This window comes from Pteropus medius, unplaced genomic scaffold (assembly GCF_902729225.1).
Source record: "Pteropus medius unplaced genomic scaffold, Ma_sr-lr_union100, whole genome shotgun sequence".
Classification (NCBI taxonomy): Eukaryota; Metazoa; Chordata; class Mammalia; order Chiroptera; family Pteropodidae; genus Pteropus; species Pteropus medius.
In genome coordinates, this window is record NW_024340692.1 from 16240004 (window position 1) to 16256898 (window position 16895).

Genomic DNA, 16895 nt, shown 5'->3' on the forward strand with positions numbered 1-16895 from the left:
AGCCTGGACTATTCAGGTGAACCCAGTGTAATCACAAGGGTCTGTATAAGAGGGAGGCAGGAGGATCAAAGAAGCAGATGCATTAACAAAAAGATTGAGAGAGATTGAAAGAGATTTAGAGAAGACAGATTTGAAGATGCCATCGGCTTTGAAGATGAGGAAGGAGCCAGAAGTTAAGGAATGTGACTGGCCTCTAGAAGCTTAAAAAGGCAAGAAAATGGATTCTTCCCTAGAGCCTGCAGAAGAACACAGCCCTTCCAGCACCTTGATTTTAGAACTTCTGACCTCCCAAACTGTAAGATAATGTTTGTTTGAAGACACTAAATTTGTGCTAATTTGTTTCAGCAGTTACAGAAAACTAGCACAAGAAGGGTCTGAAAATGGTTTGAGGAGCCTAGAGGCTAAAAGTGGTCCCACTTCCTTTGAGAAGAAATTAGGCTTGCCTACCTGCAAACTCTGCTATTTCCATAATCCTACAACAAGTTTCATGCAGTCTCTCTTTTTCCTTAATTCCACCCTTGAGACAAATAAGGGCCTATGCTTTCTTCACTGAGTATAAGTTCAGTGATGGGAGGGAGAACCTGGAGCTGAACTTGAGCTATGGAAATGAGGGAGAGGGATAGAGGTTTCCCGGCCAGACAAGCATGGCCGCCTGCTTTGAAGAGCTTTTACTGAACCTTTTGTTTTTATGGCCTAGTCTATGGTGCCTTGCCAATGAACATCTCTAATTTAGAATTAGACTCTAGACCCACATGTGGTCTGGTGAAAATGGACCTTTTGAGAAAAAGAGAAAGCATTGAACCCCCTTCCTTGGGAATAACACATAAGCAGAACATTTCATATGTGGTTGTTAGGGCTTTGTTTACTTGATAAGGTCGGCTTGCTCAAAGGATAGAGTGTGTGTGTTTGGGATTTTTCTTTATTTTGGGATGCGGGAGTCAGAAGGAGATAAGGAGAGTATATTATTATAAGATGGGCTTTTGTATCAAGCTAAGTGGTTTGGGTACTAGGTGAGGGTACTAGGGACCATTAGAGGGTTTCAAGCAAAGTAGTAACACGATTATATCTTTACTTTTCAAAAAAAATCTTGCTGGCAACATATATATTAGCTATAATCTCATAATTAGTTCACCAGAATACCTTAGAAAAATACTGTTGACATGAAATACTTTAATACTTCCTTTTAAAGTCAGTGATATCAGATGGCATATTAAGTGATCTAATTTCATAGACATTGTACTGTAGAAAGCAGTTTCCTGTAACTAATGTAAGATCATTAAAATCTTTCTGTTGTCAGGATCATTGCTTCCCTAATGTCTTCAGATTCTTCTCTAGCAGGGGAAATTCAGGCAACTAAAGCAATGTGCAATGATAGAGCGCTGAACTGGGGGAGGGGCCTTCCAGACCAGACGATCATTCATGGCTCCATCACACCCTAGCCAAGGGATTTAGATCAAGTTAATATCCCAAAGCCACGGTCTGTTTATCTATAAAATGGGCATTATAAACCCTCCCTACATAACAATTGAGATGATCAAATGCAATCATTCAAAAATAGTGTTTCTAATAACATATTGTATTACACCAATGCAAGCTGACATTATTTTCCTCTTAGTATTACCATCAACCCCGAATAAGTTTGCATTAGTAAAGAGAAGCTATGGAAGTAAATGTTTCTGGTTTGCTTTTGTGATATTATATGGTTCTCTCTCTAAGTATCAAATGCTTCAGTGGTTTTTCTAGTATCCAGGCAGAATGTTGCCTCTACGTAGGCTTTGAAAAATCCTAAATTAAATAGACTCTGCTTTTCTGTGTTCTGAAATCTAGAGCTATATGTTTTAAAGGAGTCGCAGGTCCCCTCTGGAGTATTAGAAAGGGAAATAATGTCCCAGCACTTTGAGAGCCTACGCAAAGCCATGCAGAGAAAATTGGAAGGGCTGAGTGTGCATATAAAGACTTTGACAGTCAAATTTTGACTCACTGCAGGCTTGCTGGTTTGCTGGTGGGTATCTCTGAAAAAGGAGGAGAGGACCGTGGCCCTGAGTTTACAGGGAAAGAACTGCTGGTTAGAGCAGAGCAACCACCAGCTGTACACAAAAGGTTCCTTATCATTATGACTTACTAATCTGCCAGTGAGAGACACTCCAGGTAGCATTTCAGTTTTACAATTTTAAAGCCATCTTGCTTAAGAGTGGTTGGGGTAGAAAATAATACAGCATCACCTACCCGCCTGCCATGTCTAATGGGAAAATGTCAGATGATGGGGCCTTTACTCCTGTGACTCAAGAAACCACATGCCACAGTGAGCACAACCACGCATTGCCATGAAGTAGACAGGATGCTTTTTAATTATACCCAATACATCAGTGCTGAAGCATTTAATTTTACATGGGGATGGAGAGAAGGAAATCTCGAGGCATCATTCACCCTGTGGCAGTAAAATAGCTCCTTTTGTTTATACCTCCCCATGCTGCTAGTAATTACATTAACAGCGGTGTTTATACTGGTTTACCAAGTGGTTTACAAGCTTGTTTTTCTTGGGCTTACCCATGGTTGGGTGTAATTAGAGTCAAGTAAAACATTTTATTCCTATTTCATCAAAAGGAATGGCTTCCACAAAGCTGCTACCTTTTCTGGGGTCAAACAGCCAGACTTAAAAGAGAACTTCTGACTTTGATTCTAGGCTCGTTTTGGAAAAAAAAAAACAACAGATGTGTAAGTAGCATGGGCTTCATAGCCACATTCTACCACACATTGACAGTGCGACTGGGACAAGTCATTTAACCTTCTTGAACCTTAAATCCTTCACCTGTAAAATGAGTAGGATCATAGCTAATTTTCACAGTCCTTGAAAGGGTTAAATAAGTTCAGAGATGCCCACAGAGGCAGCAGTGTACTTGTTTATATATAACCTGCACCCTGGAGCCAGAATCCCCAGGTATAAGTCTCGCCTCCACCTCTTCACTAGCCGTGTGACCTAGTGTAAGTTACTAAACTTTTCTGAGTCAGTAACATGGATATAACAATAGTTCCTACCTTATAGACTCATTGTGAGAATAAAATAGTTTATATAACCAAAAGCACTTAAAACCGTGCCTGCCATTTAGTAAACACTATATATGTATGTGCTATGATTATGAGAGATTGTGATAATAATTGTGGCTGCTATCCATATATATCAAGTGCCTGGTACAAATAGTGATCAAAAAAGATAACTTTTATTACAATTTCCATTATTTCTCCCATAAGAACCCTTGAATTTTAAGGAGCCTGAAAGGAAAGTAAAAGTATTACAAGTTTGTTTTTTGGTTTAACAAAACAGATGTCAACAGGGTCTTTCCCAAAATCTGATTCCTTCAAGGACTCAAAATGTAATATTATACTATAGAAAGATTTTTTTTTTCAATGCCCTTTAGAACCAGAGCAAATTCTCAAGCCTCACCTCAGACCTTCTCAATCAGAAATTTTAGGGATGCAACTCAACTGTATTTTGGTTTTGGTTTCAGTTTTTAATACCCATAGACTTTCTTTTTCAGACTTGTTGTAGGTTGATAAAAATTGAAAGGAAGGTGCAGAGATTTCCCATATAGCCTCTGCCCTTACACAGGCACAGCTTCCCCCATTATCAACGTCCCCCACCAAAATTGTGCGTTTGTTACAACCTGCATTGACTCGTCACAATCACCCAAAGTCTGTAGTTTACATTATGGGTCATTCTTGGTGTTGTACGTTCTATAAGTTTAGACAAATGTGTAATGACTTGTGTCTACCATTATAGTATCAGCGTATTTTCCGACCCTGAAAATCCTGTGTTCTGCCTATTCATCCCTCCTCTTCCCCAACTCGTGGCAACCACTGATCTTTTTACTACCTTAGTAATTTTGCCTTCTATCTGTTTTGACACAGTATTCTCATGCTTTTTAAAGTTTGAAAACACCAGGTATAGACTCCTACAACTTAAACCACTTTCTATTGCTGAGAGTCAGGGTGGGAGTCGACAAAGAATTGGGTACTCCATCTGTTGACAGGTGTTGCAGCCCAAGAAGTGTTAAATGACTAAATTAAGCAGTAATACAGGTAGTTCCGGAAAGCAGAGGCAGGTGGGGTGTGGGCAGAGAAAAGCACTTTGAGAGTATGTGAGTCTATTGATAGGTATGGAACAGAATGTTTTGGGGTGTTGGGTCTTCTGGAAAGTGCTGATGTCACATCTTGTGCCATACGCTCTTAGTGATGGATAGGAGAAGAGATGTCTTTGGAATTTTTATGCGAAGTTGAAGTGAGGAAAATCACGTCAGCCTTCAGAAGTCAGTGCTATTGGTACAAAAGGTCACTGATGCCATTGCAGATCTCAGAAGGAATATTAAAATAGCAAACGTTTTTTAAGCACTAGCTGTACTGTGGACTTGAGTCTCAGTCTTTTGCCATCTTATTGCCTCAGATCTTAAGTAAAAAGGCATGTGGGGAAAAAAAAAACCAAGATATTATTTTACTTCCTGCAAGGAGGAGAGTAGGTAGTTGTCCTCAGACTAAGAGTGATGTAATATTTGCAGTGGAATAAGCAAAACAACTAAATTAAATTTTGACTCACTACAGCCTTGCTAGTTTGCAAGCCTGTAGTGAGTCAAAATTTAATTTAATTTGACTCGATGGGAAAGTGATGGTAGAGGTGACCGAGCAGGACTGATTGATCGTGGCCATTTCAGGTGATGTCAAAAAGTGTTAATTGGGGACCTAGCTCTGTGCTAGATGTTATTTGTTTGGAGTTCAAACTTAGGTCACTGAGGATTACAGTGTCTAAGGAAAACAAGTCTTGGGGGTGGGGTGGAAGATATTGTAAGATATTAGTTTGGTTCTGTATCTACTGTGTTTGTGATGATAGAAAAACATCCAAATAGGTTTAAAAGATCTGAGAGTCATATGCATAGAGACAGCTTTTGAAGCCATTAAGAATGGATTATCTACATAATTAAAGAAATCTGAGGATCAAGGAACAAACTTTTAGGGACACTACAATTACAGCAAATATGGGAAGTCAGTGAAGAAATGAGAGACCATTAGAAAAGGTAGACGTCCAAAGACCATGTTTATCATAGAAATCAAGAGGATACATTTTTTTCAAGAAGAGAGATATGTCCTTTGATGTTAAAAGTGTGAAGAAATTTTAAAAAATAAAGCATGTAGGGAGCTGGAGATGGGTATTGAATTTGCTAAGTGAAAATGTTAGAAAGAAAGTATTCTTTCTATAAAATAGACTATATTACATTCATTTAAGTCAAGGTTTCTTAACCTCAGTACTATTGATATTTGGGCTACATAATTCTTTACTATGAGAAGCTATCCTGTGCATTATAGGATGTTTAGCACCATCTCTGCCCTTCTCCCTACTGCATGTCAGTAGAAACACCACTATCACCAGTTATGAAAACGAAAAAATGTCTTCAGAAAATGCAATGTGTCCTTGGTTGAGAACCACTGATTAAAGTATTTATTTGGCTCCCACTGTGTACACAGTACTACATTAGGCACTGCAAGGCATAAAAATATGACATACTTGCACCATTAAGAAGAATATATTCTAATTTTCCTAAAGTGAGTTATTCTGCTATTTTCTCCTATTATGTTGGTTAAAACTATACACATATACACATAAACATATATATGTGGCAGTTATTCCCCCAAGTTAACATGTCAATTATTGAATGATATTAGAAAAGTAGTAAGTTGGAAATATTGGTGTTCCAATGCTATATGTTTTATCACAGATTAATGTAGGAAAATTTGATATGGATCTATGGCAAGACTATTAAGCAATTTCCAAATTAAACTGTGTGTATTCCAAAGACTTGAATTATTTTTTCTCTCTCATTTGTGAAGATAAAATACTCTTTCTGATCCATAAGTATGAAATAGGATTTATTTTTTTAAAATACTACTGTGCCATTTATCCTTTGGTAGATATTATCATGCTACATATTGAAAGTGTTCTACCAAGTTTCTAAGTTCTTAATAAAAGAAAGATGGAGATTCAGGACTATAATTTGGCTTTAGGAATGTTGGTAGGAAAGATTACCACAAAAATAATTTCATGACAAGAAGGGTCCTTAATGTTTGGAATAAACTCTCAAAAGAAGCAACCGATCATCCTTCTAAACCCACCCTTCTTGTTGCCTTAGGAACAAAAACGAAAATCTAAGTCCACTTTTTGCTGCTTGCCCCAGCTATTAAGGCTAACTGAGACCCAGGGTTTTTGTTTTGTTTTGTTTTTTGCAGACTGCATCATCTGCTATCAGAGGTGCTATTCAGTTGGGAATAGGATACACAGTGGGTAATCTCACTTCCAAGCCAGACCGAGATGTACTCATGCAAGACTTCTATGTGGTGGAAAGTGTATTCCTACCCAGGTAAGAAGAAATTTTTTTTTTTTTTTGTGATGATTTGCATGCTAAAGAACTTTCCTTGTGACATTCCTGTACTGAAGAGTTTTCTACCACTGCATGTGTAATGTACTAATGTACATGTTGGAACTTTGACAGACCCAAAGCAGTCCAGATGATTACTTTCTGTTATATTAGGTAACAGAAAGTAATTTTCTGTATGGAGACACATTTTCTGTATGGAGGTGGTAAATAGGTTTCATCCTGTGGGCCAGTTGTAATTAGTTATGATAATGCCTGGAATACTTTATGGAGAAAGACTTTGAGATTCAGTGGGAAAGAGTGTAGTAATCACAGAGTAGTGTCTGCACAGATTTAGAAGGAAAGGGTGTCCAACAAGCAGCAGCTGGTACGGGATTTTTGCTACCCCTAATTTAAATGGTGGGCTGTGGGGGCCCACTATTGGGCCTTGTATCCTAATTCAGTCATATAGCTCTTTTTAACTTAATTCTTTTAACTTTCCTCGAGAAATCTTATGAGAATCCCAATATTTCGATACCGTATTTGCAAAAACACCCGTTACTCATACATGCCACCTCTATATAACATTTGAGGAAAAAAATCAATTCAACAAATGAATCTGATAGATGGGTGGTGGTGATGGTTGTACAGGATTATAAATGTACTTAATGTCACGAACTATTTACAGAAAAATGGTTAGAATGGTAAAGTTTATATTATGCATATTTTACCAGAATAAATAAACAAAAAATTTAAGACTAGTATACTAGCTTAATATAGGAAGAGAAATAATAATAATTAAACTGGAAATGTCACCGTGACTGTTAGGATTTTTCAAAGAAAATCAGCAAATAAAAATAAAGATATTGACTTACGGGTTTGGGAGTAATTATTTTGCTTTGAAACCTATGAGGATTTACTTGTCAGACACATATTTTAAAATATTTCCCAAATAAGCCACTTGTTATTAGTTATTACGAGGCTTGGGTGAGAATGGCTGGGGTGACACTTATACTCTGAGATCTTGTGCCTAATTTTTTTTAATCTTTATATGTTAGAAACTTTCATAAGTCAATTAGGAAAACATTATTAATTCAGGAGAAGACATGAGCAAAGAGCATAAACAGTTACTTTTTAAATACACTGGTCACAAAATACTTATAAGAACTCAACATCACCAGTGATTAAATAAAAGGAAATAAAACACAAGCATAATTTATCTTTATGTAATTTATGTGCTTCTGAAAAATTAGAACCTATATCGGTAAGGTTGTATGGAAAGAGTGACCCCTATTTATTAAAAGTGGATATAGATGTTTGTATATTTTTTCTGGAAGACAAAGTAAAAATGTAAATTATTGGTATTTCTCTTTTAGCAATTTATTTTTAAAAGTTTGTTAGTGTTTAAAAAAATCTTGTGTACGACTGTTCATTATTCTGTTTATAGTATAAAGGGAACAACATAAATGTTTTTATTCAAAAGTGATACTCTATATGGCATTGACTACAATGCAGCCATTAAAAAGCAATACATAAAATCTTCAAAGGAATGCTACTTACATTTATATGTCCAGATGTCAACTGCCTAGAAATAAAACCTTTAGGTGACTGTGCCCATGTAGTCACAAAGAAGCCCCAAATAAAAGAAAGTCAGCTGTGAATCCAGACATCCTCATTTTGTTTTAAATGCTCTTGGCTGAAGAATAACGTTGGAATAGGAATTTTTGAGATTTGCTTCTCCAGGGTCCTTTAGCAGCCATGAGAACTGGTTTCCATACAGAAAATGGACATCCCCAAGGCCTGAAATAATCATTTTGCTCATGATACTATTTTTTTCCATAGCTGGAAATTGTCCTGTATGTTTAGTTTCAACAGTCTATCATTCCAAAAAAGTGTGTATTAACTATATATTTTTTTCCTTTACAGTCAGAAGGGTCATGGTTTATCTTCATTTTTTGATATGATCTGTTAGGCTCATAATTTCTATGAATGTGTTTGCAGGATGTTCTAGCTCTCATGGTCTTCCAGGGCCTCTATTCAGACATGTCAACCTTGTTCTTTGTAGCTGAAAGAAAAAAATAAGAGGAATGGAGGCCTTTTGTGGGAGGGTGGCTGGCTGTGAGTTCAGGGCACTGGGAGAAGTTATAGCTGAAGACGGGTGTGTAAAGAAGGTCAGGGTGCTCCATCCTTGCTGATCTCTTCTACTCGGTGTGTCCAGTCAACAGACCTAACCATCGAAGGGCACTGGTAAAAAGCAAGGCCCAAGCATGTGGTCCCCAGAACTGCAGCATCAGCATCACTGGAACTTGTTAGAAATGCAGATTCATGGCCTCCACCCCAAATCAACTAAATCAGAAACACTGCAGGTGGAACCCAGGAATCTGTTGTAACAATCCCTCCAGGTGATTTTAAGCACACAAAAGTTGGAGAACCACTGACCAAGCACATTACTTCCCATTTTGGAGGTATCTTTCTAATAAATACCAAATGTTGTTCTTAGACCTATTCCATGATTCTGGCAACTGATAAAATTCCAAATGCTTTTAAAATTACTCTTAAGTATTAAAATTACATCTGTTTAGCAACATAACACTCTATACGATGTGTTTCTATAAGGAGCACATAAATAAGATCTTCATAGGCACTTTTTTATAATTTTATTATTTTTCGATTACAGTTGAATAATGCAATTTTATTAGTTTCAAGTGTACAACATAGCAATTAGACATTTATATAACTTACGAAGTGATCACCCCAATATGTCTAGTATCCATCTGCTACCATACATACTTATTACAGAAGTATTGACTGTGTTCCCTATGATGTACTTTACATCCTCATGACAATTTTTATAACCGGCAATTTATACTTCTTAATCTCTTCACCTTTTTCCCCCTTCCTCCCAACCCCTCTCTCATCTGGCAACTGTAAGTTCGTTCGCTGTATCTATGAGTTTGTTTCCATTTTGATTGCTCATTTATTTTGTTTTATAGATTCTACATATAAGTGAAATTGTATGACATTTGTCTTTTTCTGCCTGATGTATTTAACTTAATACCCTCTAGGTTCACCCATATTGTCATAAATGGTGGGATTTCATTCTTTTCATGGCTGACTAATATTCCATTGTATGCATGTACCATTTCTTTATCCATTTGTCTATCAGTGGACACTTAGATTGCTTCCGTATCTTGGCTATTGGAAATAATCCTGCAATGAACATAGGGGTGCATCTATCTTTTCAAATTAGTGCTTTGGAATTCTTTGGATAAATTCCCAGTAGTGGAATAACTGGGTCATGTGGTAGTTCTATTTTTAATTTTTGAGGAAACTACATACTGTTTTCTGTAGCGATTGTACCAATGTACAGTCCCACCAGTATTGCACAAAGGTTCCTTTTCTTTCACATCCTCACCAACACTCGTTGTTAGCTGATTTGTTGATGACAGTCATTCTGACAGGTGTAAGGTGACAGGTGTAATAGCTCATTGTGGTTTTGATAGGCATTTTCCTGATGATTAGTGATATTGAGCATCTTTTCATATGTCTGTTGGCCATCTGTATGTCCTTCTTGGAGAAATGTCTATTCATGTCATCTGCCCATTTTTTAATTGGATTGTTTGTGCTTTTTTGTGTCAAGTTGTATGAGTTCCTTAAATGTTTTGGATATTAACCCCTTATTGCATGTATCATTGGCAAATATCTTCTCCCATTCAGTAGGCTGTCTTTTCATTTTGTCAATGATTTCCTTCACTGTGTGAAACCTTTTTAGTTTAATATAGTCCCATTCATTTATTTTTTTGTTCATTCCCCTTGCCCAAGAAGATATATCAGAAAAAAAAATATTACAGAGAGCAATTTCAGAGTAAAATGCCTATATGTTTTCATTCAGGAATTTTATGGTTTTGGGTCTTTAAGTCTTCAATCTATTTTGAATTTATTCTTGTATATGGTGTGAGAAAGTGATTCAGTTTCATTCTTTTGCAAATGTCTGTCCTATTTTCACACCATTTATTGAAGTGAATGTCTTTATCCCATTGTATACTCTTGCCTCCTTTGTCATAGGTTAATTGACTGTATAGGTGTGGGTTTATTTCTGAGCTCTCTATTCTGTTCCATTGATCTATGTGTCTGTTTTATGTACTATGCTGTTTTGATTACTATTGCCTTGTGGTATCGTTTGATATTAGGTAGCATGATACCTTCAACTTTGTTCTTCTTTCTCAAGATTGCTTTGGCTATTCAGGACCTTTTGTGGTTCCATATAAATTTGAGAATTATTTGTTCTAGTTCTAAGAAAAATGTCATTGTTTTTTTATCGGTATAGCATTGAATCTGTAGATTGCTTTGGTAGTATGGTCATTTTAGCAATTCTTTCTATCCATTAGCACAGTACATCCTTCCGTTTGTTTGTATCTTCTTCAATTTCTTTCTTCACTGTCTTATGGTTTTTTGAGTTCAGGTCTTTTATCTCTTTGGTTAAATCGATTCCTAGGTATTTTATTCTTTTTGATGCAATTGTAAACAGAATTGTTTTCTTAATTTCTCTTTTTGATAGTGTTATTGATTTATAAAAATGCAGCTGATTTCTGAATATTAATTTTGTATCCTGCTACTTTACCAAATACATTTGAGTTCTAATAGTTTTTTGGAATCTTTAGAGTTCTCTATATACGGAATCATGTCATCTGCAAATAATGACAGTTTTACTTTTTCTGTTCCAGTTTGGGTGCCTTCTATTTTTTTTTCTTCTCTGATTACTGTGTGTGTAAGACTTCCAGTACTATATTGAATAAAAGTATGAAAGTGGACGTCCTTGTCTTGTTCCTGATCTTAAAAAGCCTCCAACTTTTTACCATTGAGTATGATGTTAGCTGTGGGATTGTCATATATGGCCTTTATTATGTTGAGATATGTTCCCTCTGTTCCCACTTTGCTAAGTGTTTTTTTTAATATCATAAATGGATGTTGGATTTTGTCAAATGTTTTTTTTGCATCTTGGATATGATCCTATGATTTTTATCCTTCATTTTGTTTATGTGAGATATCACCTTAACTGATTCGTAGATATTTAAACCCACTCGCATCCCTGGAATAAATCCCACTTGATCATGGTGTATGATCTTTTTAATATATTGTTTAATTCATTTTGTTAATATATTGTTGGGGATTTTTGCAACTATGTTCATTAGGGATATTGGCCTATAATTGCCTTTTTCTGGTTTTGCCATCAGCATAATGCTGGCCTTATAAAATGAGTTTGGGAGCTTTCCCCCATCTTCAGTTTTTTGGAATAGCTTGAGAAGGATAGATATTAATTCTTTGATTGGTAAAATTCACCTGTGAAGCTATCTGGTCTAGGACTTTTGTTTGTTGGAAATTTTTTGATTACTGATTGGATTTTGTTAGTAATTATAGATCTGTCGAGATCGACTGTTCCTTCCTGAACTATTCTTTGAAGATCATATGTTTCTAGGAATTTATCCATTTCTTCCATGTTGTCCAATTTGTTGGCATATAATTGTAGCATTTTCTCATAATCCTTTGTATTTCTGTGGTGTTAGTTGTTACTTCTCTTCGTGGATGATTTCTGTATGTCATGAATCTTTGTGTTCCTGGACTATTTATTATAAGCATACTGCATCTTTATGATTAATACAAAATGAAATTACTTTTCACCTTTTTCTTCAGAAGTAGAAAGTCAGAGTTGTACATATCTTGAAGTTGCGCCTTTGACCTTCACTCTCTATAACAAGGTAGCAGCAGCAGCAGCAGAATGGCAGGCATGTTAACTCAGAAAGGAGTACCTGGCTAACTTACCCTATTTGCAGAAATCCACTGTCACATTTAAAATATATCATTTTAAAGTATGTATAGCTTTTAAATGTTAATATTACATTAAACATCTCATTCAGATAAGAATTTCAGCAAACACTATATTGTTTATTTAGATAACATGTGCCCTGGATGCATTTACATGAGTACAAAAGAAACTTACATGGTTCTGGCCTCAGTCTTCTCATTTGGGCTCAGTTTCTCCATTGGTTTAGCAAAGGTATTGGGCCCAGTATTTCTCAGTGGAGGTGCTATTGGCCTTTTTGGGTGAGATAACTCTTTGTGCTGGACTGTATAGGATATTTGTCATCTCCAGGCCATGCAAGTAATATAGCAGGTCCTTGAATAATATCATTCATTCAACATTGTTTCATTATAGTGTTCATGAGATCCCGTAGGAACTTTTGTTTATATCAGTTAGCCTATGGTAAAATTGGTTTCCTTATATTTTCTCAGCAGTTCTAAGACCCTTTCAACAACATTAAGTGAGGTTTACTATATCTCCTTTGTTACCGTAGTAATCAAACTGCCCCACAAGGTGATGAATAAATTCAGTGTCTTGATTGTGGCAGTGGTTTCACAGGGGTCTGGACATAAGAAAATCAACAAGCTGTATGCTATTGTATGTCAGTTATACCTCAATAAAGCTACCAAATAATGCTTCCTCCCTACCCACCCATACTTCTATACCTGCCTGGGGAAGAGCAAGAGGGAAGGTGGGCTGCACTGGCTCTTGCTGTAAGCAACTGAAACATTCTGAAGCCCCTGGTGGCTCTAAAATTCAGCGAGTCTATCCAGGTCATAGAGAGAATTAATTGCTTGGGGTGCCTTGAGATGTTTTCATTACTACTGCTGTGAAGCTGCAGAATCTGTTTCCCTTAGCAACCAAATGCATTATGTTATTTATTTATTTATTTGTTTGTTTATTTAAAAGCGGCTCAAAGTTATTTTTAGGTATTATTTATTCTGTAGATTATTTCATTTTTAGATAGAAAAGGTTCCAGATTTATTCAAGATTTGAAGGGCGATGTAAAATCCCTTTGAATGGTTTGGTTCCATGATCTTCTAAAATCATAAAGTAAATGAGTAGGAGAACCATAGCCATATCTTAATCTTTTCACTCCAAATCCTATGCTGTGATGAGAAACTTAAGGTTGTAGATAAATTTTTATGTATAATAGGGATTAGAAGTAAGAGAATGTTTCATAATATTTATACCATGTTTACATATTTAGTAGTTGCAACAGAGGTGGCAAAGGGAGACAATTTTAAGTACCAACTATGAATTAAGCATAGTTTTATATTTATATAATATTAAATTATTGTGATTACCATTTATCTTTACAAAAAACCCATCTTACATTTGAAGTAACTAAAGGTCTGAGATATTCAGTAGTTTAAGCCAAAGCTATACAACCAATAAATGGTAAAGCCAGGATTTGAATTCAGGGGTGATTGGCTCCAAAGTTTTGTGTTCTCCTGCACTATGGCAATAAAGCACAGGAACAGCATTTCTGCTTTTTTGAATCATAAAAAGTATCCAGATTGTACCTTAGAACTATGAAGGTAAAGCTGCCTCTCTGGCCCCTTGACAACCAACTCTAATCCATTCCTCTGCTCCCTTCCAGGAGACATTATCACTGCCTTCTCTGGAATAGAAATATAGTTTGAATGTTGGCAGTAAAAGTTACGTATTTCCATATTCAAGAATAATTATCTAACTGAAGAATTTATAAAATCGCCCTGCATTTTAATCTCACTTGTGAAATGGAGTTGAGCTTGATGTAGGGATCATCGCAGAAAACACACTACCCTTAGCTTTGATGGATATGCGATTCAGGATGTATTTGAATAGCTAGGGCATACCCTCTGTGGCTCCCTACCTCTCGTTATAAATAGTTTAATTGGAACACAGCTGTGTTCATTTATATATTGTCTGTGGCAGCTTTTCCACTATAACAGTAGAACTGAATAGCAACAGAGACTCTACAAAGGTTCCAACCGCTGATCTATACAGACATTCTGCACCAGTTTTTATGTATATATGGATAGAATACAAAGCTGCCAGAATGTTCTTCTCAGGATTAAGTGTGGTATGTGGCTGTCATTGGGCAAGCCAATAATATGATGACTCTTCAAGTCAGAGCTCTTTAAATATTTGTTCAGTATATGTGGTGGGGATGGGGAGAAACTGATTTCCTATTTTTATTATATACCTCTTTCTTTAGTTCAAGATAAAAGATTTATTGAAAGATTTATTGCACATACTGAGTATTATATAACATTTGAACTTATTTGAAATTGCCTTTAAAACACAATTCGCCAGTATGATAATAACTACTTCGGAGGTTTTAACATTTAGATAATCGATGATGCCACATGTTCTCAGTAAATGACACCCCAGAATGCATTATTTTGTTTTGGAATTGAAGCTATTTTCAGCTACTGACTTTTAAAGACTGGCTGTCAGCTGATTGGCTTCAGTAGATGGTACAGCCTCCTGTTGCACAAGGCAGCTTAGCAGAGGGAGGTTAGCTCCAGGAAGAAATATGTCTTTCATTTTGCTTTGTTTTTCCATGCAAGAGCATAATCTAATTTGGCAAGAGAGAAGACCAATTTGTATATCTCTGGTTAAATAGAGTCAAACTAAGGGATCTCCACCATGCCAGAACTGGCAGAGGGGATTAATCATGCCTAAGTCTGCTTCTACAGATCCTGACTTGCAAAGGCTCAGTTTGAAGACTGGATGCCACCACCAGTTTGTTACTGAAATATAGTGTTACTTGTCCAGCTATGTTATCACTTAAATTTTCTTTGTCACAGTATTACTGTCTGTACGTTAGGACAAAGCACCCTTCATTTATCCTGCCTCATAGAAGGTATGGTCATGTTTGCTGTGATGATTAATTTTTTAATAATTTTTATTTTTCAGTTACAGTTGATATACAATATTATATTTTTATAGTTTTAGGTATACAGTATAGTGATTACACATTTCTATAACTTACAAAGTGATCACTCTGATATAGTACCCATCTGACACCATACATTGTTATTACAACATTGACTATATTCTTTAGGCTATACTTTTCATCCCCATGACTATTTTGTACCTACCTATATTATGTCTTAATCCCTTCCCCTTTTCCACCCACCCCTCCAACCCCCTTCCCATCTGGCAACCATCAAAATGTTCTCTGTATCTCAGTTTGCTTTTATTTGTTTATTTCATTCTTTAGAGTCCACATGTGTAAGTGAAATCATATGGCCTTTGTCTTTCTCTGTCTGACTTCACTCAGCACGGTATCCCCTAACTCCATCCATGTTGTTGCAGATGGCAAGATTTCGTTCTTTTTTTAGGGCTGAGTAATATTTCAGTGTATATATGTACCACCTCTTCTTTATCCATTCACTCACTGATGGACACCCAGGTTACCTCCATATCTTGTCTGTTGTAAATAAAGCTGCAATGAATGTATAGATGTACACGCCCCTTCGATGTAGTGTTTTGGGTGTCTTTGGGTAAATACCCAGAAGTGGGATTACTTGGTCCTTCTTTGTCTCTTGTTATAGTCTTTGTTTTAAAGTCTATTTTGTCTGGTATAAGTATTGCTACCCCAGCTTTTTTTTTTCATTTCCATTTTCAAGAAATATCTTTTTCCATCCTTTTACTTTCATTCTGTGTGTCTTTTGATCAGAAGTGAGTCTCTCGTAGGCAGCATATGTAAGGGTCTTGTTTTCTTAGCCATTCAGCCACCCTCTGTTTTTTTGATTGGAGCATTTAATCCATTTATATTTAATTGTTGATAGATATGTAGTTATTGCCATTTCATATTTTTGTACTTTTTTCCCCTCTTTTTAAAGAGGTCTCCTTAACGTTTCTTGTAATAAAGTATATGATATTGAACTGTTAGCTTTTTTTTTTTTTTTTTTTTTTTTTTTTTTGGTCTGGGTAGCTCTTTATCAGTCCTTCAATTCTAAATAATAACTTTATTGGGTAGAGTAATCTTAGTTGTAGGTCCTTGCTTTTCACCACTTTGAATATTTTGTGCCAATTTCTTCTGGCCTGCAAAGTTTCTGTTGAAAAATCAGCTGACAGCCTTATGGGAGCTCCTTTGTAAGTAACTAACTGCTTTTCTCTTCCTTCTTTTAAGATTCTCTTTGTCTTTAACCTTTGGCATTTTAATTATGATATATCTTGGTCTGGGCCTCTTTGCGGTCCATATTGTCCAGGACTCTCTGTACTTCTTGGGCTTGTATGTCTATTTCCTTCACCAAGTTAGGGAAGTTTTCTATCATTATTTCTTCAAATAAGTTTTTTATTATTTGCTCTCTTCTCCTTTTAGTACCCCTATGATGTGAATATTGGCCAGTATGATGTTGTCCTAGAGGCTCCTTAAACTATCCTCATTTAAAAAAAAATCTTTTTTCTTTTTACTGGTCTAATTGGGTGTTTTCTGCTACCTTATCTTCCAAATCACTGATTTGATCCTCTACTTCATCTAATCTACTGTCGATCCCCTCTAATGTATTATTTCAGTTATTGTACTCTTCATTTTTGACTGGTTCTTTTTTATGTTTTCTATCTCCATTTTTATGTTTCTTATCTCTTTGTTGAAGTTCACACTGAGGTCATTGAGTATCCTTACAACCAGTGTTCTGAAC

At 36.1% G+C, this 16895-nt stretch overlaps 1 protein-coding gene across 7 annotated transcripts in view; it reads left to right on the forward strand.

The window, feature by feature from the left end:
• PIP5K1B (phosphatidylinositol-4-phosphate 5-kinase type 1 beta) overlaps positions 1-16895 on the forward strand; it is a 281846-nt gene that overhangs the window by 139872 nt on the left and 125079 nt on the right. For 5 of the 7 annotated variants that reach the window (XM_039836464.1, XM_039836386.1, XM_039836622.1 and 2 more), the window contains one exon: positions 6271-6401. The exons of the other annotated variants lie outside the window; for them this stretch is intronic. In XM_039836464.1, the coding sequence (XP_039692398.1) occupies positions 6271-6401 (131 nt within the window). The remainder of the gene's footprint in view (positions 1-6270; positions 6402-16895) is intronic. 7 annotated transcript variants of the gene reach the window in all.